This window comes from Crocodylus siamensis, chromosome 1 (assembly GCF_052110815.1).
Source record: "Crocodylus siamensis isolate JL-2025a chromosome 1, ASM5211081v1, whole genome shotgun sequence".
Classification (NCBI taxonomy): Eukaryota; Metazoa; Chordata; order Crocodylia; family Crocodylidae; genus Crocodylus; species Crocodylus siamensis.
In genome coordinates, this window is record NC_143395.1 from 114,745,618 (window position 1) to 114,770,584 (window position 24,967).

The 24,967-nt window shown below is 47.9% G+C and overlaps 1 protein-coding gene across 1 annotated transcript in view; it reads left to right on the forward strand.

Annotated features, from left to right (window-relative positions):
- GRM1 (glutamate metabotropic receptor 1) overlaps positions 1–24,967 on the forward strand; it is a 169,306-nt gene that overhangs the window by 98,375 nt on the left and 45,964 nt on the right. Inside the window, exon 3 of the mRNA XM_090033204.1 lies at positions 434–680. Within this exon, the coding sequence (XP_089889330.1) occupies positions 434–680 (247 nt within the window). The remainder of the gene's footprint in view (positions 1–433; positions 681–24,967) is intronic.

Genomic DNA, 24,967 nt, shown 5'->3' on the forward strand with positions numbered 1-24,967 from the left:
AAGAGTGTGTACACAAACATGCATGCACGTGCATGCGCGCACACACACACACACATATATTTGAGAGATGGTAATCTTAAAATTAGATTGGTTTTGTTCGAACATTTCATTTAAATAGTTTTGAAATGCTTTTTTTTTATACATTTTCCTTTTAAACTGTAGTATAAAATTAACTACACTTTAATTTTAAAAGAATAAATCTGGGTAGTTGTTAGAAACAACCCATTCTTATGAATAGATTTAGTTTTAATGTATTATTACATTCTGGGGGGAAAAATGTTTCACTGAAATTTCCAGCCAGCTCTATATTTTATGCTATTAATGAAAGCGATAAGAATTGTATATTTTTAAAAAAAATTATTTTTACCGTATCATGATTCCATGCAAGTAGTTAATTTCTGTCTTTATAATAATAATTTTATTATTAATATAGGTAATGAGAGTTTGGAAGACAGCTACGTCCAGGACAGCAAAATGGGATTTGTCATCAATGCAATATATGCTATGGCTCATGGGCTTCAAAATATGCACCTTTCCCTTTGCCCAGGACATGTTGGGCTGTGTGATGCTATGAAGCCCATCGATGGTAGCAAACTCTTGGAATTTCTCATAAAATCTTCATTTATTGGTATTTCGGGAGAAGAAATTTGGTTTGATGAAAAGGGAGATGCACCTGGAAGGTAAGACACTTTTTAATGTCAGCTAGTGAAAGAGGATTTATTTTTTCTGTACTTTGCAGCATGCAGAAGTGTGAATCATAAATGAGATCCTATCTATCAATTTAGTCTTATCAGTGGGTGATAGTAACACCAGATAATGGGTTACATATTGGTGGCAACAGCTTGTTATAGGCCTGGAGTTACAGCACCCTGTGTAAGCTTTTTTCCATGCTCTGCAAAGAGCAGAACTTGTGCCTTAAAGAACTCTTGAACTGGAGTCACCATCTGTGTTTCTTCTCCAAACCTTCCCTGAGCAACTGTGTATGAATTTAATTGCATCTCCTTCATAAGTGAAGCATGTGAATATAGTGGAGAGCCTGAGTGATGTGAGGAATAGCGTAAGGCAAATATTTTTCCCCTAGATATTTTTTTTGCCATAACAAGCTGTTTCAGTCATTTGAAACTATTTTTGAATTTGTGTCGATAGTACTTCAAAATATATATATATATATTTTAGCATTAGATTTGTGCACCAGCCGCTTCCCATTTTTTATTCAGTAGCTTGTTGGTTTGCATAATTGCTCAAGATGAGGAAGAACCAGATTCAGCTCCTGTCTGAGGAGATTTGAACCCCATTTGCAAGGAGGAGAATCTAGGCATCCCACTTCGGAGATGAGGTCCTGCACTGTCACTGGGAATGCCTGCCCCTGTAGTAGTGAGGCTTGAGAGGCTAGGCAGTTACAAATAGCAGCGCAGGTGGACCAAGCCTAGGCAAGGTGCCAACTGAGCAACTGGCTGCACCTGATCACTGGGTGCAGTGGACCCAGTCACGTGGCCAGAAGGAGGCTGGATTAGGTGATTTAAAGCTAGCCTGGGGCCATACAAGGGAGCCTGCAGTGGGCAGAGGAGCCCTAGAGGGTGCCAGGGTGTGCTGTAGGGCAAGGTGTAGATGCGTCCTTTTACTGGTGAAGTGTAATGTCTGTACCTGGCCCGAGAGAGTGTTTTAGAGCAGCCTTCCCCAGAATACCTATAGCCTGGGGTTTAGGACTTTCTCCTAGGAAATGGGAGATGTGCATTTAAATCATTTTTAGGTGGAAACATTTAAACTGGGTCTCTCACATCCCGAGTGACTATGTTATTCACTGGCTTGTTGGATAAAATAGGATCACCTCCTGCTCAGTTGGCAGTTTGGGGAATGTAGGCTTTCATGTCCTTTGATTCTCTGGCAAGTGCCTGGAAATAACACTTTTTGTTTCTGGTTGAGTGGGATGTTTTGTTCAACATAAAACACTTTTTTTCTCCCCAATGTTTTGTTTGAAGCAAGAATTGGCAGATGGCTTCAAAGTATGACTGTAAGGGCATGGGCAGAGGTTACACTTGTAGCGCAACAAATGCTCTTGTAGTGCTACAAAAGTCAAGGGGACACCTGTGCATGCTACTTATCATGCTATAAAATGCTGGAAGCACTACAGAAATGTTCCTGGGTGTTTTGCAGCATGACATATGTGACTCCTCTTCTAGGCCCTGGAAGGAAGTACAAGGCCAAGTTCAAATTTGGGAGTTTTGGCTGAAATCCCTACTGAGAAATTTGGGAAGAATAAACTTTACTGGGAGTTCTAAAACAACTTCCCCATTCCCAAACAATTTGTTACAAAGCAAAAAGTAAAATGTATTAAAGGGAAATGAGAACAGCAAAAGGTTATTAAACAACTCATTTATTAAACACCCTGAATATCAAACACCTCTGTTAAATACCCCAACAGTTAAATCACCCTTGATCTGTCAGTTGTAGTCTCTATCTGAAAACTCCTCTTGCACTAGGTGTTGTTGCTTTGCCCAGTCCAAGAGGGAGGGAAGTCTTCCTCCAGTTTGCTGGTGGAGATTGTGTCACTGGCTACTGCTCCTGAGTAGTTGCTGAGATCACCTGCTGTTGTCGCCACCACTGTGTTATCAAAGGTTGATGCAGTGGTATGTCTCCTGCCACCACTCTCTCTTCTTGGGGTTGCACCACCTGCAGCCAGTTGGTGTCTCTGCTGTTGTTTGGGAAACATCGTTCAGAAGTCACACTGCCTGCCTCAGGGTCTCCGCCTCTATCTAGAGCCCCTGCTGCTGTGGCACTTTCACTGCTACAGATTCACATCTGCCCATGGCCAATAAGACAACACAATCAGAAGATGTCTTTAAAGAAATCTTGCTTCTGTTTTCAGGTATCTAGGGTGTTGCCATATTGCCTAGAGGCAAAAGGAATCAGAACTTGTGATAGAGGTGGTATCTTTTATTAGACCAACTAGATTTTTGCAACACCCCCCCCCCCAAAATTATTAAAGCTGACTAATCTAAGTCACTGTTTATTGTTTGCTTTATTTCTTATATTTAAGCCTTTTTGAACAATAAAGGAACATTGGTCAGCCAAAGATCTTTGCATGTTAAGCTAGAACCTAAAGTTTTGGACACTAGGCCTGTGCGAAGTGGTGAGTATACGCTTCAGATTCAGCAGGACAGTGATTCGGTTTGGAGATTCGAATCACTGTCTCGATTCAATTTGGCCAAATTGGATTTGAAGATTCAGCACTGCTTCAGGGATTCAGCCATAGACTAAACAGGCAGCTGTCCTCATCAGCCTCCAGCTGGTAAATCTGTTGTGGTGGGGAGAGGGAAGGGGCTTGGGGGAGGGAGGGAATGGGGCTGGGATGCAGGACTCGGGAAGGGGGGGGCACGGGATGTGGGCACAGCAGCTCCAAGTGCAAGGGAGCAAGCAGCAGCAGGGCATAGCCCCCACTCTGAGCGCTGCTGCACCCGCATCCTGTGTCTCCCTGCCCCAGCTGGGCAAGCAGTGACAGCGTCCGCATCCCCCCCACCCAAGCTGAGCAAGCAGCAGTCGGGCATAGCCCCCACTCCCAGCACTGCTGCTTCCACATCCCACCCCCCCTTCCCCTCTCCCTGAGTCCCACACTCCCCCACCCCAGCTGGGCAGCTTGCCCAGCCCCAATTCCTCCCTCCCCCATGCCTCTTTCCTCCCCACTCCACCTACCACAACAGACTTTCCTGATAGAGGCAGCTGTGTCCAGCATGGTGAGGACTACTGCCTGTTTACTCTATGCCTGAATCTCCTAAGTGGCGTGAAATCTTTTCTGAATCGATTCAGAGGCTTCCAATTCAATTCAGACCTTGTAATTTGTCTCCCAATTTGATTCGGATACAGAGATTTGGCTGCCAAATTGGGCTGAATCTCCTGCAAATAGAATCGGCTAATAAAGCTTTGCACAGCCCTAATGGGCAACAAACAAGTGACTGCAAGCTAAGGGGGTGGGCTGAAAAGAGCTAAGTTATTATAGGTTTCACTCCCATGTACTGCAGGGTAGGAGTACGCTCACAGGCAGTTACCATGGTAAATCCAAGCCTTCCTTTGATCCTCAGTGGGCACATGTACATGAGATGCTATGTTGCCATAGCTTCGGAGGGCATGAACCATAAGTGCAGTAGTTCTTTGCTACTGGGCAGTAGGGTCGGAAATGACCAGTGCACCACTGGGGCTCCAAAGTAACAACTGTGCAGTTGGGGGCACATGTAGATGAGGCCAGTAACCTTTTTTATGTGCCCATGTTCCAAATACTAAGTGTAAGCAATCACCTTATTTAAATACAAATATTCAATACAGAGTATGAGCCACTTGAGACACTCAGGTGTAAGACAGCAAAGCATTTAAAATGAAAGTGGCACTGGCTACTTGCCAAACCCCATTAATCGCAGTATTAAAAGGCACTGCTTTAACCAGTTTAAACATGTTGGCTAATTTGTGAGACAAACCTACTCTCAGAAGTTCAAAGAGCTTGTGACTCAGAGCTCTTTGCCTCCAATAACAGGCTTCAAACTGGCAGAACTAGTTGGTTCCAGGCCAGCTCTGTTTCGTGTGACCCTGTCTGGGTAATCGAGGAGCAGCTCCCTACTTAATATAAACAGTGTCTTTATTATAGCAGTTTCTTACAGAGCTGTTACAGAGCCTGCTGTTCTCCCACAGCCTCTCTAACTCTCCTCCTCTCCCTGTCTCCTCCCCCTCATGTCCTGTTCCTCCTTCAGACTCCTCCTTTCTGCTGCTGCTGGTTTTGCCTCTGAGATCTATACATCTTTCCTTTCAACAGTTCAAAGCAGATGATTACTAGGGCTGTGCAGAGCAGGTAATATTCGATTCGACAGCCATGTCGAATATTAAACCGGGTCCCACTTCAATTTGCCGTCCACTTCGAGTCGAAGCGGGTCCACTTCGAGTTGAGGTCGAAGCTCAGTTGAATATTTGAGCTGCTTCGATTTCCCCATAGGCTATACCGGGGAAGGTCAAAGCAGGCTATAACTTCGGCATTTCTTGTCTGATCCTGATGAAACTTGCAGGATTGGTAGCTCCTGAGGAGCCCACAAAGTGTACCAAGTTTCAATAAGATAAGGTAAGGGGGTGCAGAGACACTGTACCCCAAATTCTTGAGGAAAACCTTGTGTGACTTCTGTGTGGAAAGCCGCAGGGAGCTCAAAACTGCAGGCTTGCTAGTCCCTGAGGAGCCCACAAAGCCTGCCAACTTTCACGGTGACACCACGGTGTGAGGGCTGTCTGCCTGATCCTGTGATCTGGTGGGTCTGGACCCCCTAATGCTTGCCATGGACCTTAGCCCATACTGGCAGCGCCTGTGGTGAAGGGGAAGACTGGCTCGTGGATGGCAGGCTGGGTTCAGGCAGTGGATCCCTCTGTCCCACTTCCCGCCGCCTCCGCCGTTCCGCCTCCGTCACTTTCTTCATAAGTACCTCCCTCCAGTGACTCAGTGTCTCACTGCCACACATGGTGCCCTTCACCTTTGGGTCACAGATGGCGGCCAGCATATGCACTATGTTGGACCCCAATGATTCAAGCCTTTTCCTAAGGCCCTCCTTCAGCCGCCTTACCAGTGCCTGCACATCTGGTGAAAGCGGCCTGCCCCAGCCAGGAACATCGGCCCCCAGGAAGCTCTCCATTTGGCTGCGGAGCTCCTTCACTGTGGGGACCACCTGGCTGAGGAAGGTATCAGCAGTAGTGAGGGTCTCAGTGGCCTTGAGGAAGGGCTTGAGGACCAGCAAGATCTGGGAGATGGCATCCCACTCAGCTTTGGTCAGGGGGCTACTGATCCCAATCTCCCCAAGCAAGGCCAGCTCATGGATGGCCATCTGTTGCTCCACTGGCCTCTCGAGCATCAGGTGTGTGGAGTCCCACCAAGTCTCCACATCCTGCATGATTCTGTACTGCGGGATATTTAGCTCTGCTTGTTTGTCCCACAGTATCTTGCCCCCCTTGATGCTCTGGTAGAAGTAGCCTGCATCTGGAAACGAGCCTGCTGGTGTTGCTGGTGCCATCACCAGCAGCCCTGTCCCCCTCCAAGGCATCCCTCACAATCAGATGTAAATGTTGTGCCACACAGCAAATACCAGAAAAGTTGGCATCATAGACTGCCTTGACCATATTGGCCTCATTGTCGGTGACCATGAAGCCGCAGGTGAGCTCAGCCTGCCCAACACCCAGCCACCCCTGCGCCATGTGGTTCATGGCCCCCCTTATCTCTGCTGCTGTGTGGGACTCATCCATCACCTTGGCATGAAGGAGAGCCCACCAACGGCCTGACTGGCCACACCAGTGCCCTGTAAGGGAGAGGTACACATGATCTCCACCCCAGCTGCTCCAGATGTCTGAGGTGAAGTGTATGGTGACTTGCGGACCTGCCTTGTGCAGCTCCTCCCTCAAGTGCTCCCTGCATGCTTTGTATAGGGAGGGTACTGCCGTCCTGCTGAAAGTGGTGTGTGTGGGCACCTGGTAGGATGGTACCAGCAGTGCCAGGAGCCGCCTGAACCCTGGCCGCTCAACAAAGGTGAAAGGCTGGCCATCCAGAGCAAGCATCTCCCCAATGGTCTGGGTGACCTTGCTCGCATTTACAACTGGTCCCTTTTGCCCCCAATGTTCCAGGGTGCCCTGCCTCTGCTGTGGGGGGACAGGGGCTGTGGAGCAAGCAGGGGCCATTCCTGTGGCAAAGGGGTGGTACCTGTGGAGATGATTCAGCATCCCCGAGGTGGTCTTGTGCTTTGTTCCCTTGCCCCGGCTGATTTTGGCTCGGTATTGCACGCAGATAGCAAACGCGGGATCATCTGCCAGCTCATAATGATCCCAGTCCATGCTAGTACTAGGCCTTTCCCTCTGGCGTGCGGGTGCATCTGTGGATGCTGCTGAACTCTCCCCCTTTTCAGCAGTCAGAGGCACAGCAAGAGAAAGAGCGGACTCAGCTGAGCTGCTTGCCTTCACCTGTACAGAGGCACCTTCTGAAGTGCCTTCTGTCATGAAAGCACTCCTTCCCCCTCGGCCCCCTACCTCCCCTTACTTTCCTTTCCCACCCCCCCCCCACAGGGAATCCAGTATAGGCAAGTCGAATATTCGACCTGCACTGTTAATATTTGACTCACACTGTTAATACCTGACTTCTGGTATTTGATTCGACAGTTATTCGACCAGCTGCTATTCGACTCGACTTTCACTTTTCAAGGTTGAATATGTCGAATATTTGTTGAATTGAATACTAAGTCGAAGCTTTGCACAGCCCTAATGACTATCTTATTCCCCTGGTTGGGCCAGAGGTTGCTAGTACATAGGCCATCATGGAGACCGAGCCTTTACTGCTGGTCTTCTGTGTTCTTTAGGGATCATAGTCATCCAGGTATGCCGGTCATTGTACCAGCCTCACACTTCTTGTTTTGTTGATTTTTCTGGGTGTTATGCCTGCTTCTGTTCTGTCCATGTCTTTGTTGTGTGGGCTGGACTCTGCTTTTATATCTCTTCCCTTTGTGGAGTCCATGGCATCTTTCTCCCTTATCTGAGGCTCACTGATGACTGACTAGTTGGTTCTGATCCTGGGATCTTTTGCTCACTTTGTATTTCTGCTCTGCCAGCTCTCTGCAGCTGCTTCTGGTTACGTCTCAGTTGCTGTCCACTATCTGTGACAACTTTGTAGGATCTATCTCCCACTGCACCCTCAACGGTGGCCTTTTGCCATTCTTTGACATGTGGACTTACTGGTTGTACCCAGATCTTTTCGCCTCTGCACAGTGGTCTCAGGTCCCTGGCTCCTTTGTTATACTGTGATACTTGCTGAGACTTGCTGTTTTAGCTGCTTCCATGTACTGTCTCCCCTTCCCCCCCTGGAGTTGTAGCAACAGTCTCTCCTTAGGAGTAATGTCTTAGTTCTCCAGCCCATTTATCTTGGCTACTGTTCATTCTTTGGGAGGATGTGTTGCAATGATCCAATAGAGCCAGGTAGGGATCTCCTGCAGTCTTATTTGCCTTCAACAAGAGTCTCTTGGCTGTCTGTACCACTGATTCAGCCTTCCCATTGCTTCGTGGGTACCCAGGGGATGATGTCTTGTGCTAGACTTCCTGTCTAGTGCAGCACTGTTTGAATTCTCTTGATGTGTATTGTGGGCCATTGACTGAGAACAGTGTCAGGTATCCCATGCTGTGCAAAATGAACCTTTAGCTTCCTGATCACCGTCCTTGCCTGAGTGTCTTCGAGGTAATCCACCTCCCAAAAATTGGAATAGTAGTCCACAGTGACTGTATAGTTTCTGTCATTGACATTGAGCAAGTCAGTCCCTACCTTCTCCCAGGGCCGAGAGGGGATGTCATGAGGGTTCACTGTCTCTTTGCTGTTTGTCACTGTATTCCTTGCACACCTCACACTGCTCCATGCATGTCTGAAGCGGGCATTCGTGCCTGGCCAGTAGATGCACTCCCATGCTCTCCTCAGGCATGACTCTATTCCCATATGTGAAACATGGAGTCGGTTCATGACGTCTCACTGCAGAGCTGCTGGGATCACTACCCTGTCTCCCTTGAACAGAATTCTATCCTGTGTACATAGTTCATCCCTCCATTGGTAGTATGAGGCAACTTCATAGATTTCATAGACATTAGGGCTGGAAGGGACCTTGGAAGATCATCAAGTCCAGCCCCCCACCCAAAGGGCAGGAAGTCAGCTGGGGCCATAGGATCCCAGCAAGATAAGCATCCAATTTGCTCTTGAAGGTGTTCAGTGTAGGTGCTTGAACCACCTCCGATGGCAGGCTGTTCCAGACCTTGGGGGGCTCGGACAGTAAAGAAATTCTTCCTTATGTCCAGCCTGAAACGGTCTCATAGTAGTTTATGACCATTCAACCTCGTCATCCCTTGGGGTGCTCTGGTGAACAAACGTTTCCCCAGATACTGGTGGTCACCCCTGATAAACTTATAGGTGGCCATCAGATCACCCCTGAGCCTGTGCTTTTCCTGGCTAAAGAGTCCCATGGCTCTCAGCCTGTCATTGTAAGGTCTGCTTTCCTGACCTAACTTCTGGTGGTACTTGTGCCTTGTGCTGTGGTCAGCCCTCTAGGATGGTTTGTTTAACTGCTTGTAGCACACCATCCTGTTCTGTACTCTGTTGTATTGCTTTGAGACTGCTTTTGGAGATAGGTAAGTCTTGTACCATATTAACGGACTATCTCCTGCTCTACAGATTCATCTGTGCTGCACTCTGGAAGGTATTCTCTACTTAGAGCGTCTGCCACTTGCAGGGACTTCCCTGAGTAGTATTTATAACTCACATCATAGGCCTGGAGTCTCAGCAGCATTCATTGAAGTCTCTTAGGAGCACTCAGCAAGGGTTTTTTCAATATGATCTCTAATGGTTTGTGATCTGATTGCGCATCTACTCTCTGTCCAAAAGTGAACTGATGGAACTGTTCCAGTCCAAACAATACCACTAGTAACTCCTTTTCTATCTGTGCATATTTCCTTTCGGTTTCAGTCACTGCTCTACTAGCAAAAGTTACAGACTGATGGTTCTGCATTAGTACTGTTCCTAGTACTAATGCAGAACCACTGGAAAACTTCCCACTGGAGAACTTCCAGAGCTGAACTGATCCCCATGGGCATCCTTAACCAGCGATACCTGCCAAAGGGTGCACTAAAGGTTGTCAGGTGCCTGGAAGATTTGTCTAGCTCCACATGCCAAAGTCCATTCTTGACATTGCAAACTGTGAACACTTTTGCCCTAGACAGGTCAGGTAGTACATCCTCAATTGTTGGCAGTGGGTAGTGGCTTCTTTTGAGTGCCCTGTTAAGTGGTTTTGGATCAATGCAGATTCTCAGTTTGCCTGATGGTTTCCTTACTACTACTAGGCTGCTGATCCAGTCAGTGCTTTTTTCAGCTGGTGTGATGATGCCTTTTTTCTGCAGGTTTGTCAGTTCTTTTTTCAGTGGCTCCAGCAGGGCTAGCAGAACTCTGTGTTTCGGTAGTCATACTGGTTGCACCTGTGGATCTATTTCTAACTTCAGTTTGCCTTCAAAGACTCCAATGCCTTGGAATATAGCTCCATATCTTAACAGAATGTTGGGTCATGAACCTAATGACTGTTATTGCTCTTCTGTGACCTGGAGGATGTTGTGGTGTTGTACTGTAATTAAATCCATGGCCTGTGTTGCCCAGCTGCCCAGCAGTGGATGGGTGTCTGCCCTGTCAATCACCAGGCAGTACTGTTTCTTGTTGCATGGATTTATTATAGTCAGCCAGCACTTTCCCAGTGGCCTCACAGTTATTTTGTTATACATTAACATGACTTGGTGACATTTTTTCATTCTCATGCTGTTACTCAATAGATTCACAGGAAGAACATTGCAAGTGGCTCCACAATCCACCTGGAATCTTATAGGTCTTTGCTCTAGCGTCATAGTTGCAAATATGGCTGAGCTGTTGCCCACTTTTTTCTGTAGTGTGCATATCTTGTGCACCTGTGAATCTGTCAAATTTACAGTGAAAGCTTCCTCTTGGTTTTGGGTGAAAAACTGATATCTCTCTACAGTCTTATTTTTCCTGGGGTCACAGTATGCATCAAACTCCTCTATTAACTGTTCTAGTGTGTCCGGGTTCCCTGGCATCAGTGTCGCACTTACTTCATGGCCTTTTCCCCCCCACTAGATAGTAAAACAGCTTTACCTTCACTTTCTCTATCAGCCATGGTTAACTCTGTATACAGACGGAATTCTTGCTTCCATTGTTTCCATGTCTGTGCCAGGCTCTTTGTGTTGAAATCCAGCGGTCCTGAAGGCTTCAGTCCCTCCATGCTTCTTGCAATCTGTTTGAGTCACTGCTGGTGCCCAGGTCTCTCTCTTCTCTTCTCTTCTCTTCTCTTGGGCTTCCTCATAGACTTTCTGCTGCCACCATGTTTCATGTGACCCTGTCTGGGTAATCAAGGAGCAGCTCCCTACTTAATATAAACAGTGTCTTTATTATAGTAGTTTCTTACAGAGTTGTTATAGAGCCTGCTGTTCTCCCACAGCCTCTCTAACTCTCCTCCTCTCCCTGTCTCCTCCCCCTCATGTCCTGTTCCTCCTTCAGACTCCTCCTTTCTGCTGCTGCTGGTTTTGCCTCTGAGATCTATACATATTGTTACAGGCTCATAGCCTTACCCAGGGCAACAGATAAAATGGGCTTGAATGATTAACTGCCCTGCCATGTCAATCAATTTTTCTGCTCATCATATCAGCCAACTATGCATGACTTAGACTGTACTTGCCCAGGTAAGGAATTTGGACACCTTCAGATTATTTAGAAATGTAAACGTATGCCAAATGCAGCTGTTATTTTATTGAACATTACTTCCCACTAGGAACACATTCCCCTTGCCCTATGTAGACTGCAGTAGCTACCAGTTAGTTTTAGGGTGTTGGTACTGATATTATTAGACAGAACATCTCTCTCCTTGGATCTTATTGCTGTAGCTGAGATTAGCAAAGGGGCTAAAGTTAGAGATAACACTCCCATAGCTTAAAAAAGGAAAAATGTAGAACTGTTCCCATGACTAGCTCATGATTGTGGAATGTATTTCCTCTACCTTCTGAGCTATTGCAAGGTTTATTTCTTCCCATTCCCTGGCTTCTATCTGGAATTTCAGTTGATTGAATGAGGGAGGATTTTCTTTTGTTCATAATCTTATATTTTAACTGTTGGATCTGGTGAATGGATAAAAGTACCGTACAATATTCTTTATCCTCAGTTTTCCACCTCTTGAATACTTGTATCTGTGTGTGTGGTGTGTGGGGTAGGTCATTAGGTCATTTCTGGAACTAACTTCCAAGGGAAGTGGTGCTGGCTCCTACCTTGGGGGTGTTTAAGAGGAGGTTGGATAGTTACCTAGGGTCATAGAAGCCCAGTATTCTCTCCTGCCCAGGGCAGGGGGTTGGACTTCATTATCTCCTCAGGTCCCTTCTGACCCTACATCTATTAATGTATTAATTTCAATAAATGGTAAGTATCTAATCTGTGTTCACACATCAGACCTTTGAACGCCCATTCAGTGGTATATACCTGACTTCGAAAATCCAGCTCAGTACCAAACCAAAGGCCTTTACTAGTGAAGATGAATATATCATACCATTTTATTAATGTCCAAAAATATCTCCATGAATGAAATATGAAGTTCCACAACATGTTCAACACCTTGTCAATTAGCTAAAGAAAAGAGCACTGTAACTGGAACAGCCTTTTCTGTGACCTTTGCTAGAATAAATGTGGAGATGGAGCCCTTGGGAAAACAATGAGCTGTTCATATTTTTACAAACACAAGAACCATTTTCAAACTTTTTTTTAAGTTTTAGAGTTTAATAATATGGGTAAGAGGTATAGTAAAAGAAAGCAAACACTATTTACTATTGTATTTGCAAAAATACATCATCAGCCATTCCCAGCACTTTTAGCTGAGGTCAGAATAACATCCTAAACTATAGAACTCCAGCTTCCTGCTGAATGTCCCATGGGAAGTACAAGAAGGTCTTGCAAGTGCATAATATACGTTCCAGCAGTAGTTTGCCAGCTGCTATAAAACAAATCAACCAACCCAATTCTGCAAGATGGGGGGGCGGGGGGGGGCGGTCCTTACCTAGATTACAAGGTAACCTTGTGGGTAGATTTACTGATAAAGGAGGCAGAAACAGGTCTACAGCCCAACCTTTTATTTTCTTGCACCTTAAAACATGAGAACAAACATTTATCCGAAAGTCTGTGCAGCTGCCCACAACAGCACAACATAGATTCTCACCTATACCGGCTGGGGAGACTAGAGTAGTGGGAGGAGTATGGTACACAGGAGTGTGGCAGGAGGTTGTCTTGAATATGCAGAGATCTCCCAATTTGCCTTCAGCCTATGTCCAATATTTAGATGGCTGGTTTTAATATTTTAAGAAATGACCTTTGATTGGTTCTATTTAAAAATCTTGTTTCATGGAAACATCTGGAACTGGACTGATCAGATCTTTTGTGGACTTGGAAGGTGTCAATTATTTGAGATTTATATCCTTGGGAAAAAGGGAGAGTTTCTTATCTCCTTTCCTTCCCCATTGTGGAATGCTGTTTCTGTTTCTTCTTTACCTTACTTTATGGTCTTCTCCGACAGAGTGTTTTTGTTTTTAGAAATTATCTAAGCATTTTAACAAAAATATATCTTTTATAGAAGAATAACATCTAATACATTTGGTTATATCAATCTCTACTACTAGTACTTTAAGATAGAGCTAATGATATTGCATATATTATTTAATGTATGGTTTTCTCTTATCCCCGTTTAGGCCTTATGAATTGTTTAATTATGTTTGATGGTTTCCTTTACTTGCTGACCAAGTTAGTTGTCACATCTGCGAAGGTTCACACTACAGTTACTCAGAAACAGGCTTCAGGCCTTCTGCTTAGCAGCACTTCTGCAGTTTAGCTTAGGCCCCTTGAAAATGGCCACAGCTGGCAACGGTGGGAGGGGGAGGATATAGAAATGCTGCTTGAAATACTGATGTTTATATTACTCTTTATTTATAAAATCCTCCATATTTTAACATCCAGGATAAGCAATTGGTACTTTTAAGCCTTTATCTATTCTAATTACAGACAGAGCTGGTAGTAGTGGTTATAGTTAGGTTTGCCTGATAAGTAAGCTTATAAACTCCTTTTTTCAGTTCCTGACAATTTTGCACAACTTTGACCATGTCTCTGATATTCCCTATGATGATTTTCTGCCTCAGACTATATAATTTCATATAAGTGTATATGAAATGTACAGAAATGGCCTAGTGTATATCATATGTACATTTCACATAAGTGTACATGGAAAAGTTTAACCGTTTCTGAAAATGAGGTTAGAGAACAAGGGGACTTTTTCTAATAATTAATACTAATTTTCTAATAACTTTTCTAATATTTTTTTCTAAGCTATGAAGCAAAGACTTTAAATTTGTCAGAAGGGCTGTGTTGCAGTCAGGTGCCTTTCACTGCCTTCATGGAAAACAATATAGATCTGGCCTATAATAATCATTATTAGTACATGCTCACTTTTACTTATCAGGCAGTTGGAGGTGAAATTTCTGAATAATTCATTTGCAGCAAATATGCCCCATGTGTCTTCAACAAGGGAGTCTCAAAGCTTGAGCTCCTGAAAAAAGTGGAGGAAGCATTCCCATCCCATCCATCTTTTTGGTCTGGGAAAAGAGGCACAGGTTTGGGAATCAAGAATTCACCATGCGATCCAGTCTTGGCATTTCCCAGTTTGACTTTTCAACCTTAATGGGTGTGTCTACATGAGGCACATTAATGTGCCTTGGCCTAGTTTACTGCGCAGTAGGGGTGCACGTCTACATGTGCATGCCCTTACTTCACAGTAAAATAGCTAATTGTGACTAAGTTTGAACTAGGCTTGTTGGGGGAAGGGGAAGATGAGGGCGGAGGAAACATCAGACTGCCAGACCAAACAGCACCCACAACTACAGCCCAGCCCAGACCAATGAGCGAAGCGAATAAACAGGTAAGAGATAGGGGCCAGGGTAACACTGGGACTAGGGGCCAGAACACACACCCACAGGAAGCCTCAAATGCCTCTACACAAACGCTCGTAGTATGGGCAACAAGCAGGAGGAACTCACCCTCCTGCTGGCTGACACCAGCCCGGACATAGTGGGGATTACAGAAACATGGTGGGATGCAACGCATGATTGGGCTATGAATGTCAAGGGCTATAGGCTGTACAGGAGGGACAGGATAGGAAAGAGAGGTGGGGGCGTGGCGCTCTATATTAAGGAGGAATACACATCCTCGACAATTAGCAAGGAGTCAGGGGAGGGGCACTCTGAAGTGCTTTGGGTTATAGTACAAGGCAGTTGAGGGGAAAGAGACTTAACGGTGGGAGTCTACTACAGACTTCCCAACCAGGAAGAAGAGCTTGACCAGGAATTCTTGGGTCAGCTCACAGAGGTAGTAAAGGCCAAGGATGTGGTAGTCATGTGGGACCTGAACTTCCCAGACATCTGCTGGGAAGAACAGTCAGCCTGGTCTGAATGCTCACGTAGGTTCTTGGCCAGAGTGCAGGACCTCCATCTAACCCAGGAGGTGCACAGCCCCACCAGGGGGGACACCTTGTTGGACCTAGTGCTGGCCACGGGTGATGACCTGGTGAGGGGGCTGCGGGTGCTCGACCACCTGGGCGACAGCGATCATTGCCTGCTAGAATTCACCATCCAGCGCACGGTGGCAAAGGCATGCAGTAAGGCAGCGGCCCTAGATTTTAGGAGGGCAGACTTCAACGAGCTAAGGAGGATAGTTGGAGAAGCGCTGAGGTCCCAGAGGGGAGGGGAGCCAGGTGTCCAAGGAGAGTGGTCACTCCTTAAGGAGACGATCCTCCAAGCCCAAAGGAAGGTAATCCCAACAAGGATCAAAGGGAGCAGGAGAGCACACAAGCCTCCATGGCTCACCAAAAGCATTCGGGAATGTCTCCTTGCTAAAAAGGAGGCTTATACCCAATGGAAAGAAGGGGTCATCACCAGGGAGGACTATTCTGTAGTTGCTTGGGGAAGTAGGGGGATAGTTAGGAAGGCCAAGGCAGAGATGGAACTGAAACTAGCTTCCCGGATTAAGGATAATAAGAAGTCCTTTTTTAAATACATGGGGGGTAAAAAGAAGGTCCTGGGTAATGTGGGGTCCTTGCAGGACGCGATGGGAAACTTGGTCGTCACACCAGACAGCAAAGCTAACATGTTTAAAGATTTCTTTGCCTCCGTCTTCCTAAGTAGGGGCCAGAACAGCCACCTCCCTGCTGGGCCCCCCTTGGGCCCTGGGGGAGGCACACCTGGGCCACGGGTTAGCGAGGATTTAGTTAGGGAGCTTCTGGAGGGGTTGGATGTATTCAAGTCAGCTGGTCCAGATGATCTCCACCCTAGAGTTCTAAAGGAACTGGCCGAGGTCATTGCAAGTCCCCTGGCACAACTTTACGAGCACTCATGGTGCTCTGGTGAGGTACTGGAGGACTGGAAGAGGGACAACGTGGTCCCCATCTTCAAAAAAGGCAGGAAGGAGGACCCAGGAAACTATAGGCCAGTTAGTCTTGCCTCGATCCTAGGCAAGCTGTTTGAGAAAATTATGCTGGCACACATCCAGGAGGGGCCAGCAGGAGACTGCATGCTTAGGGGCAACCAACACGGAGTCATCAGTGGCCGGTCCTGTCAGACCAACCTGGTGGCCTTTTACAATCAGATCACCAGATCATTAGATGCAGGGTTAGCAGTGGATATAGTCTTCCTGGACTTCCGGAAGGCTTCCGGCACTGCCTCTCACCCCGTTCTCATTAAGAAACTGGGGGGCTGTGGTGTAGACACCCACACAGTCAAATGGGTCGCCAGCTGGCTGGAGGGCCGCACCCAGAGGGTGGTAGTGGATGGGTCCTTCTCAACCTGGAAGGATGTGGGCAGTGGGGTTCCACAGGACTTGGTCCTCGGGCCCGCACTGTTCAACATCTTCATCAGTGATTTGGACGAGGGGGTAAAAAGCACCCTGTTCAAATTTGCTGAGGACACTAAGATGTGGGGGGACGTGGGCACACTGGAAGGATGCAACAGGCTACAATCAGACCTAGACAGGTTACAATGGTGGGCAGACGAGAATAGGATGGGTTTCAACACAGACAAGTGCAAGGTGATGCACCTCGGGAGGAACAACCAGCACCATACCTACAGGTTAGGGAACTCCCCTCTTGTCAGCACAGAGGCCGAAAAGGATCTTGGGGTCATTACTGACTCCAAGATGAACATGGGCCGGCAGTGTGGAGAGGCAGTTAGGAAGGCCAACTGCATCTTGTCATGCATCCACAGCTGCATCTCGAGCAGGTCCAAAGAGGTGATCCTCCCCCTCTATGCGGCACTGGTCAGGCCGCAGCTGGAGTACGGCATCCAGTTCTGGGCACCACACTTCAAGAGGGATGTCAACAGCATGGAGAGGGTCCAGAGGAGGGCCACTCGCATGATCAGGGGGCAGCAGGGCAGGCCCTATGAGGAGAGGCTACGGGACCTGAACCTGTTCAGCCTCCAAAAGAGAAGGCTGAGGGGGGATCTTGTCGCCTGTTATAAACTAGTCAGGGGAGATCAGCAGGCATTGGGGGAGTCACTGTTCCCCCGAGCACCGCCAGGAGTGACCAGGAATAATGGTCACAAGCTGGCAGAGGGTAGCACATCTTGAATGCACATCTTGCTGGGGTCATTTGACCCCAGTATTCTTTCCTGCCATAGCAGGGGGTCGGACTAGATGATCTGTTCAGGTCCCTTCTGACCCTAGAAACTATGAAACTATACCTGCAAAAGCAGGTATCAAATTTAGTTGTGATTAGTTAACATGCAGTAGCGCACATGTAGACATGACCGTGCACTAACTTTAGTATCAGGTCTGCCCTGCTGCTAGGGAGCTGGCCTTAGTCTAGCCCCAGGGCTCCTGGCTGGGAGCTTTTCCTGCCCTAGGGCTGGGGTGCTCCTCTGGCAGTCCCTAGCTTCAGGCTATAAAAACCTGCAACCATTTTGCATCTTGGGGCACACTGCACAGACATCTAGTGGATTCTGTGCAATCCCCAGGACTACTGCAGGCCTCGTATACCCCCTGGGCAGAACACAGGCTGCCTCTGCCTGGCCTGTCCCGTCTGCGGAGGTGCTGCTTGGCCATAGTTGTGTGTTGCAAAGGGCTGCAGCTTGCTGTACCCCTTGCCCAGTCCTGATATCCTTCCAGGGCTGCTGCCTGGCTGTCTCTGGCAGCAGGGCCAGCACCTGCTCCCTGCTGCTGCTTATCCCTAGCAGTGTCTTGTGTCCTTGAACATCATGTGGTGAAGTGGGTCTACTAAATGACTCCCAGTCTTTGGCTGTGTCTTCACGCTGGGTCCTGCTAGCAGTTGTCCAGGGCCAGCATCACAGAGACAGCCACATGGGGGGTGCTCAGAGAGCCAGCACGGGACATCATGTCCTCACCATCCTCCCCATTGAGCCCCAGCCCTGCCTGCATGTGCATGCACGTGCTGACTGCCTAGGCCCCAAACTGGACCTGGGAGGAGGTTGGCAACCTCATAGCATGTGGGGGCAGTGCTGACATGCTGAGGCAGTTTGAGCAGGGTGGGCACTCGAACGCCCACATATATGAGGCCCTGTCAGATGGCATGCAGGACCGAGGGGACTCCTGGTTGGCATGGCAGTGCCACATTAAGGTCAAGGCCTTGCAGGCACAGTGGATGGCCATGACTGACTACAGTCATTGGTCCAGTCATACCCTCAAGACCATGGCCTTTATGCAGGAGCTGACCTGGATTTTGGTGCCTCGGAACCCAGGCGGCACCCCTGAGAGTGTCATCAGCTTGGGTGGCCTGTGCAAGTCCCTGCTTCATTCTGACCCTTCTGGTGACACATCACCAGAGGAGGAGACCTCAGACCTTCAGCACCCTTCCCCACCCTACTCCCCAGCTACTGCATTCACTGGCAGCTTGGGAAGCCTTGACCAGTGGCTGCCTCAGCCTTGGTGCAGCACCAGACCCTGCCAGGAGGAATGGCCAGCAATGTCGCCATTGGCTGCCAGCAGTGCCAGCTCTTCCCACCCCCCCGCCAGGCTGGCAGCTCCCCTCCCCTCCCCCGGGCTGGTCACTGGCTCACCAGGCACAGTGAGCCATAGACACCAGGAGCAGCCAATCGCCCTTGTTGATGGGGAAGCCCATGCTGTGCCGCCAGCCCCACCAGCCCCAGGCATGTGGTAAGTCCCATGCTGGGGGTCCCCATCCCCTGCCCCTACTCCCTGCCCAACCTGTCCACACTCCCCTGGCCCCAGGTCCCCACCCCTACAGCACACAGAGGTGGGACACAGTTCAGAACTTTTTTAGCAGCCCATGTCCCCACAGCTAGGTGGGAACAGGCCTCTTGCCCCCCAAGGAAGGTGTTGATGCTAGTGGCAATGTCATCCTTGGCAGCAGGGGGCAGGGACATACAGGTGGTGCCAGCAACCTAGCCTGTCCCACCCTGGGAAGGAAGCAAGGTAGACAGGCTGCCTGTGGCCAGCACACGCCTCAGGGGAACAAGCAGGCCTGGGCCCGGGCTTGTCCAGCTGACTTACCATGGTCCCTGGACACTTGTGCATGGCTGACCCCTGATCTGAGGCCAGGCACAGATGAAGGCCTGCAGTGGGAGCACATTACACTGCTCTGGCAGCAGGTGGCCCTCCATGCCTGGGCAGTGGAGGCTGAGGATGCTGACCCGGTGGACCCTGGACACCTTCCTGGGCCTGACATTATCTTAGTGCGCAGTAAATTTAGTCACGACTAACTGCATGTATAGATACACCCAATGTTGTTGTAATATAGGGTACTTTTACATTTGCAGGGGTGGGAGGGTGGAGCTTTAATTAGAGTGGTTCTGAGAGCACATTCCACTTTTGACGAGCTTTAGTTCAAGCACACCCGCCACCACTTTTAAGTGCATGGATACTGATACACAAGAAGCTGGGGACTTTTAGAGGGTAGTAATTGCTACACTTTAGCAGACTTGATGAATTAGATGCACTGAAATTCCAGTGTGTTCGAGCAGCCTCTGCACTCTCTTTTATAGGTGCCCATACTTTCTTACATAATGGGTAATGAGAGTTTTGCTGTATTTAAAGATAAGTTTCAGCCTCCTCAATAACCCCCACTTGTTCTGTGGTTTCCAGCTTTCAGGAACAAATTTTAACTTGTGCAGAAAATGTGTATGCTTTTTCAAAGGGAAGAGAAGGGGTGTTTACTAAAATAAAGTTTATATAGGCACTGATTATGTGTATATGCATAAAGTGAAATAACCCAATAGTACTGTACAGCTCTTCTCCATGATATTTTGCAGGGTGGATGTCAAAGAAGAGATGAGAAAAACACCTACTCCATTACAAGTACAGTCAGCTGGTCTGCTGAATTCCTTTGTGATTTAAAATTCAAGCCAAGTTTAAAAACCAAAATATTGTGTTCACTTTCCATAGGCAAGATTTGTCTAAATGGTTTCAGTTTAAAAAATATCTTCAGTATTCCTGTTGTAGTATTCCCTGCCCACTTGCTCCAGCTTATCTCACGCCAACTCCAGAAATACAGCCATGAAGCCAGCTTGAGAATATCAACTTGATTAAGGTTGCAGTAATGCTAGTACAGGCCGTGTCACAGAGGTGGTTAGAAAAAGGTTAACAATGAGTTTACACTTAAGTTCTATTAAGAGAACGCAAGCCTGAAATCTTGTTTCTATCCTCCACATTCTCCTATACAGAGAGTATACAGAGTTACTATACAAAGTAACTGATTGTACATCCATCTGATCCAAGGACACAATAAAAAAATAAATTGGTTCTTCTTGCTAGCAGGAGACAGTTATATTCATGTCATTTATACTCATGTATATCACAGCTACATTAGGAAGAGCTTTCAGGCTATTGCTTTATGCAGTGATGCATTCTCCTGTTCACAAAGCTATCAAAGGGCAACGCTACTTTTATATAGTCTCTTTTTTTAAGGACCAGGAAAGGAAGAGGAATTGCCTTTCGATGACAAGGAAGTGGGCTTGTTTTGTAAACTGGCTTTCAATTAGCAAACAAAGCTGCACAAAGAGATCTTTATACCTGCCGAGAGCCCAGGTGAAGTTGTCAGTACCCCAGAGAGGGATCAGACTTTGCTGATAAGTTAGACAATGGATTTCTTTATGGTACTTTGGTAGGAATGATTCTCCCTCAGGCAAGGAGTTGAACTAGAAGATCTTTGGAGGAACCTGCCAGATGTTGTGCCTCCATGACTTCAGTGAGGCTCTGCACTGGCAAAGGAGATTGTCTGAAATAAACCACTTCTGCAGCGCAATTTTAAAGGACCCAGCATTTCTTGAATAATCCTTCTCTCTAAAAAAGGATTCTCAAAGCAAACAAGGGAGATAGAGAGAGAAGGAAAAGAAGAGAGAGGCAGATGTTTCAAAAGAGTTTCTATAGGTACAGAGATGGCTGAAACGTTGAAAATCAGCAAACAATATATTACATATTTGAACCTAAGAGGAGAAAAGAAAATGCCGTGGGTGTTCTAATATTCATGGTTAAAATGGTTCTCACTTCATTCTAAATTAAAGAATCATTTCCAGAGAAGGGAGAGAATCAAGCAGAAAAACAACCTAGGGACTCTAATACGACAGCAAAGTCTGTCACTGTTTCCAGTTGAAACCTCCTTTTCACTGCTCTCTATAATCAAAACATTTCCCTGAAGGCTGCGTGCAGTGCTCCCTTTCTCATCTCTCAAGAATCAGCCTGTTTGTTTAGCCTCAGCTGGGGTTTCTCCTTTGCACTGCTCTCGTCCATTCTTTCCATCAGCCCTGCTTGTTGACCCCTACAACAGCTGATTAGTGACTAGGGACTTATCACCACTTTGCCTAAACTACTATCAGTGCAAGAAATCCAGAAGCAAACACCAATAAGGCTAGGGACAGACATTTCAAAAGCCTGAGCCTGAATTGATTCAAACTTTGCAGGTTAGTCTAACCTGGTTAGGCTGAACCAGTTTGTAATTGGACAGGCATTCTCTCTCTGGACTGAGGAAACGCAGGCACATGCTTGCAGTGGCTTAGGCTAGAAGCTGGTGGGGGTGGTGCTAGAGCAACCCTCCCTTCCCCTGGTCAGTGCTGAGCTGAGTGGGGACATGGCCAGGCCTGGGCAGGACCTCTGATTAGGGAGGTGTGCCTGAACCATCCCAGGCTTTTCCCTGCTGGCTTCAGAGATTTCATAGACGTTAGGACTGGAAGGGACTTTGGAAGGTCATTGAGTCCAGCTCCCTGCCCCAGGGGCAGGAAGTCAGCTAGGGTCATAGGATCCCACCAAGAAAAACATCCAGGTTTCTCTTGAAGGTGTTCAAATTAGGTGCTTGAACCACCTCTGGTGGCAGGCTATTCCACACCTTGGGGACTCGGACAGTAAAGAAGTTCTTCTTTATGTCCAGCCTGAAACAGTTTTGCAGGAGTTTCTAATCATTCGAACTTGTCATCCCTTGGGGCACTCTGGTGAACAAACGTCCCCCCGGTTCCTGGTGAACACCCCTTATAAACTTATAGGTGGCCATCAGATCACCCCTGAGCCTGCGCTTTTCCAGGCATAAGAGTCCCATAGCTCTCAGCCTGTTGTCATAAGGTCTGCTTTCCTGACCTCTGATCATGCATGTGGCTCTCCTCTGTACTCTCTTAAGCTTCTCTACATCCTTTTTGAATTGTGGAGCCTAATACTGGATGCAGTACTCCAGCTGCGGCCTCACTGAGGCCAAGTACAATGGGAGAATGACGTCCTGGGGTTTGCTTGAGAAGCATCTATGGGTGCAAGCCAGGGTTTTGCTTGCTTTACTAGCTGCAGCATCACATTGAAGGCTCATGTTCATCTTGTGGTCAATTCTGACCCCCAAGTCCCTCTCATCTGTAGTGCTAGTCAGCATAGTATTGCCAAGCCTATAGACATGCTGCAGGTTTTTCCTCCCAAGGTGGAGAACCTTGCATTTTTCTGTGTTAAACACCATCAGGTTCTTGTCTGCCCATTTCCTGAGCCTGTCAAGCCTATTCAGCCACCTGGATTACCCCCGATCCTCAGGTGTGGATGCTTTACCCCAAAGGTTGGTATCACCGGCAAACTTGGCCAATCTGCTTCTGACTCCAGTGTCCACATCATTAATGAAGTGTTTGAACAAAATAGGTCCAAGGACACAGCCTTGAGGGACCGCACTGGTCACAGGGCACCAAGACAATTGACTTCCATCAACCACCACCCTCTGGGTCCAACCCCGGAGCCAGTTACCCAGCCAGTTTAACATGGTGGACCCGAGGCCGCAGTTGGCCAGTTTTGCCAAGAGGTGATCATGAGATACCAGATTGAAGGCTTTTTTGAAGTCAAGATATATGACATCAATCTCCTCTCCCTTGTCCAGGTGATAGGTCACCTGGTCGTAAAAGGAAATGAAATTGGTCAAGCACAACCTACCTACAGCAAACCTGTGCTGGCTATCCCTCAGGGTGTTGCCATCGGCCAATCCATTAAGAATGGGCTCTTTGATAATCTTTTCTAAGACATTCCCCAGGATAGAGGTCAGGCTGATGGACCTGTAGTTTGCCGGATCCACTTTCCTCCCTTTCCTGAAGATAGGCACCACATTGGCCTTCTTCCAATCTTCAGGCATTTCACCAGAGCACCAGGAGCTCTTGAAGATCCATACTAGGGGCTGAGCTATGATGCAGACCAGCTCCTTGAGTACTCTGGAATGTAAACTGTCAGGGCTGGCTGACTTGAAGGTGTCCAGCCTCTCAAGGTGTTTCTTCATGAGGTCAGCATTGATGGCTGCACAAGGGGCAGGAGTGTTGCCAGACTGCAGTCCCCTGCTAGCACTCTAAGGCAAGGGGGGTGGTGTTCAATACATGCATCTGTTGATGATATGGAGCTTTTTAATCTCCCTCCGTGACAGAGTACCTTTGGATGCCTGCCACTTTAAGGGCAGAGGCAGGCAGCTACCAGGTTCCTGATGAGGGCAGCCATTTTGAAAAAGACATATAAAGGCTGCAGTTTGCTGTGGCCAAGAGAGGCAGAAACATTGCCTAGCTGAGCTGCAGGAGGAGCAACTTTGGAGGTAACGGCAGGAGTTTATGGGGATGGCTTGGAGGCTCCTGGGCATGACCTAAAACTGCATCCTGCCCTGGAAGGGTGGCCTGGTGAGGCTCCTGGTGGCACAGGAGTCCCCAGGAAATGCCAGGCCAGTTACCTCCCCAGTGAAAGGTGAAGAGGGGCACCATAACCCCAACTCCAATTTTCGTGTGGGTTTTGGAGGCAGCTGGGGGAGTAGTGGGGGCCAGGTATGCTCATGTGTTGGTGCCTGAGCCCAGCAGGGACGAGAGATCCTGGAGACCCGAGAGGGGGTAGTGGAGAGTTGTGGGACTAGTGGGGGCCAGGTATGCCCACATGTAGGTCCCTGAGCCCAGGAGGAATATGAGGTTCTGGAGACCCCAGAGGGGGTAGTGTGGAGAACATTGGGAGGCCCTGCACTGAGTAGGGCTGAAGTGCAAGTAGGCCTGAAGGGCTGTGTGTGTGTGAAGGGGCTGTGTGGCAGGCCAGTAGGGAGCGCTCCTGTGTTGAGCCGCCCACCTCCCTGAGCCCGACCACTTTCCAGGCTCCGAATGCCTCCCTAGGGGCGCCTTACATCTGGCCGCCCCCCTTCCTGGAGCACACTCGCTAGCCTGGGGCTAACGTAGCCGCCACCCCCCCGAGAAGGGACTCACTCTCGGCCCTGTGTCCTCGGGGAAACACAGGCTTAAAGTCCTACAGGTACTCGACCCAGTACAAGCACTTGGGGCACTTCCCCAAGTTAGGGGCCAAAAAGTAAAGTCTCCCTTAGTCCGCAGACCTAAGAGGTCTCTTAGGCATAATTTAGACCCAGCCCTCAATAAGTCTCCTACACCGGTCACAAAGGAGAACTTTATTGATTACAGGGGTAGGGTGGAAATAGGATACAAGATTGAGTAATATCCTAGAAATCCTAAAGAGCAAACAGTCTGGCTGAGGTAGCCTTTTGATCACGCATCTAAGTTACTGCCAGCTAGATATCTAATCAGATCTCGGGTAGCTTACTCACATGCTTCATCCAGAGGCTGGTGAGATCTCCTCTAGAGTCAGGCCATTTCTAGCTTGTGAGTTTTGAGGGAGAAAGCCAGTTTCAGATGGTAAAGCTCCTCTGAGTCCCCCACATGGCTGCTGCCCCCTTCCTCCTGGGCAGTCCCAACTTATCTAGCCCCTGTGACCTCATTCACCTGGTCCAGTAGAGGCCAGCTTCAGTTGGCTATCAGCCAACCAATTTGAAATACATCACCAGTTGCCGGGTTGATTCCATCCCACCAGGTAAAAACCCTTCCAGTCAGGTAGGCAGAGGGAGCAGGTTTC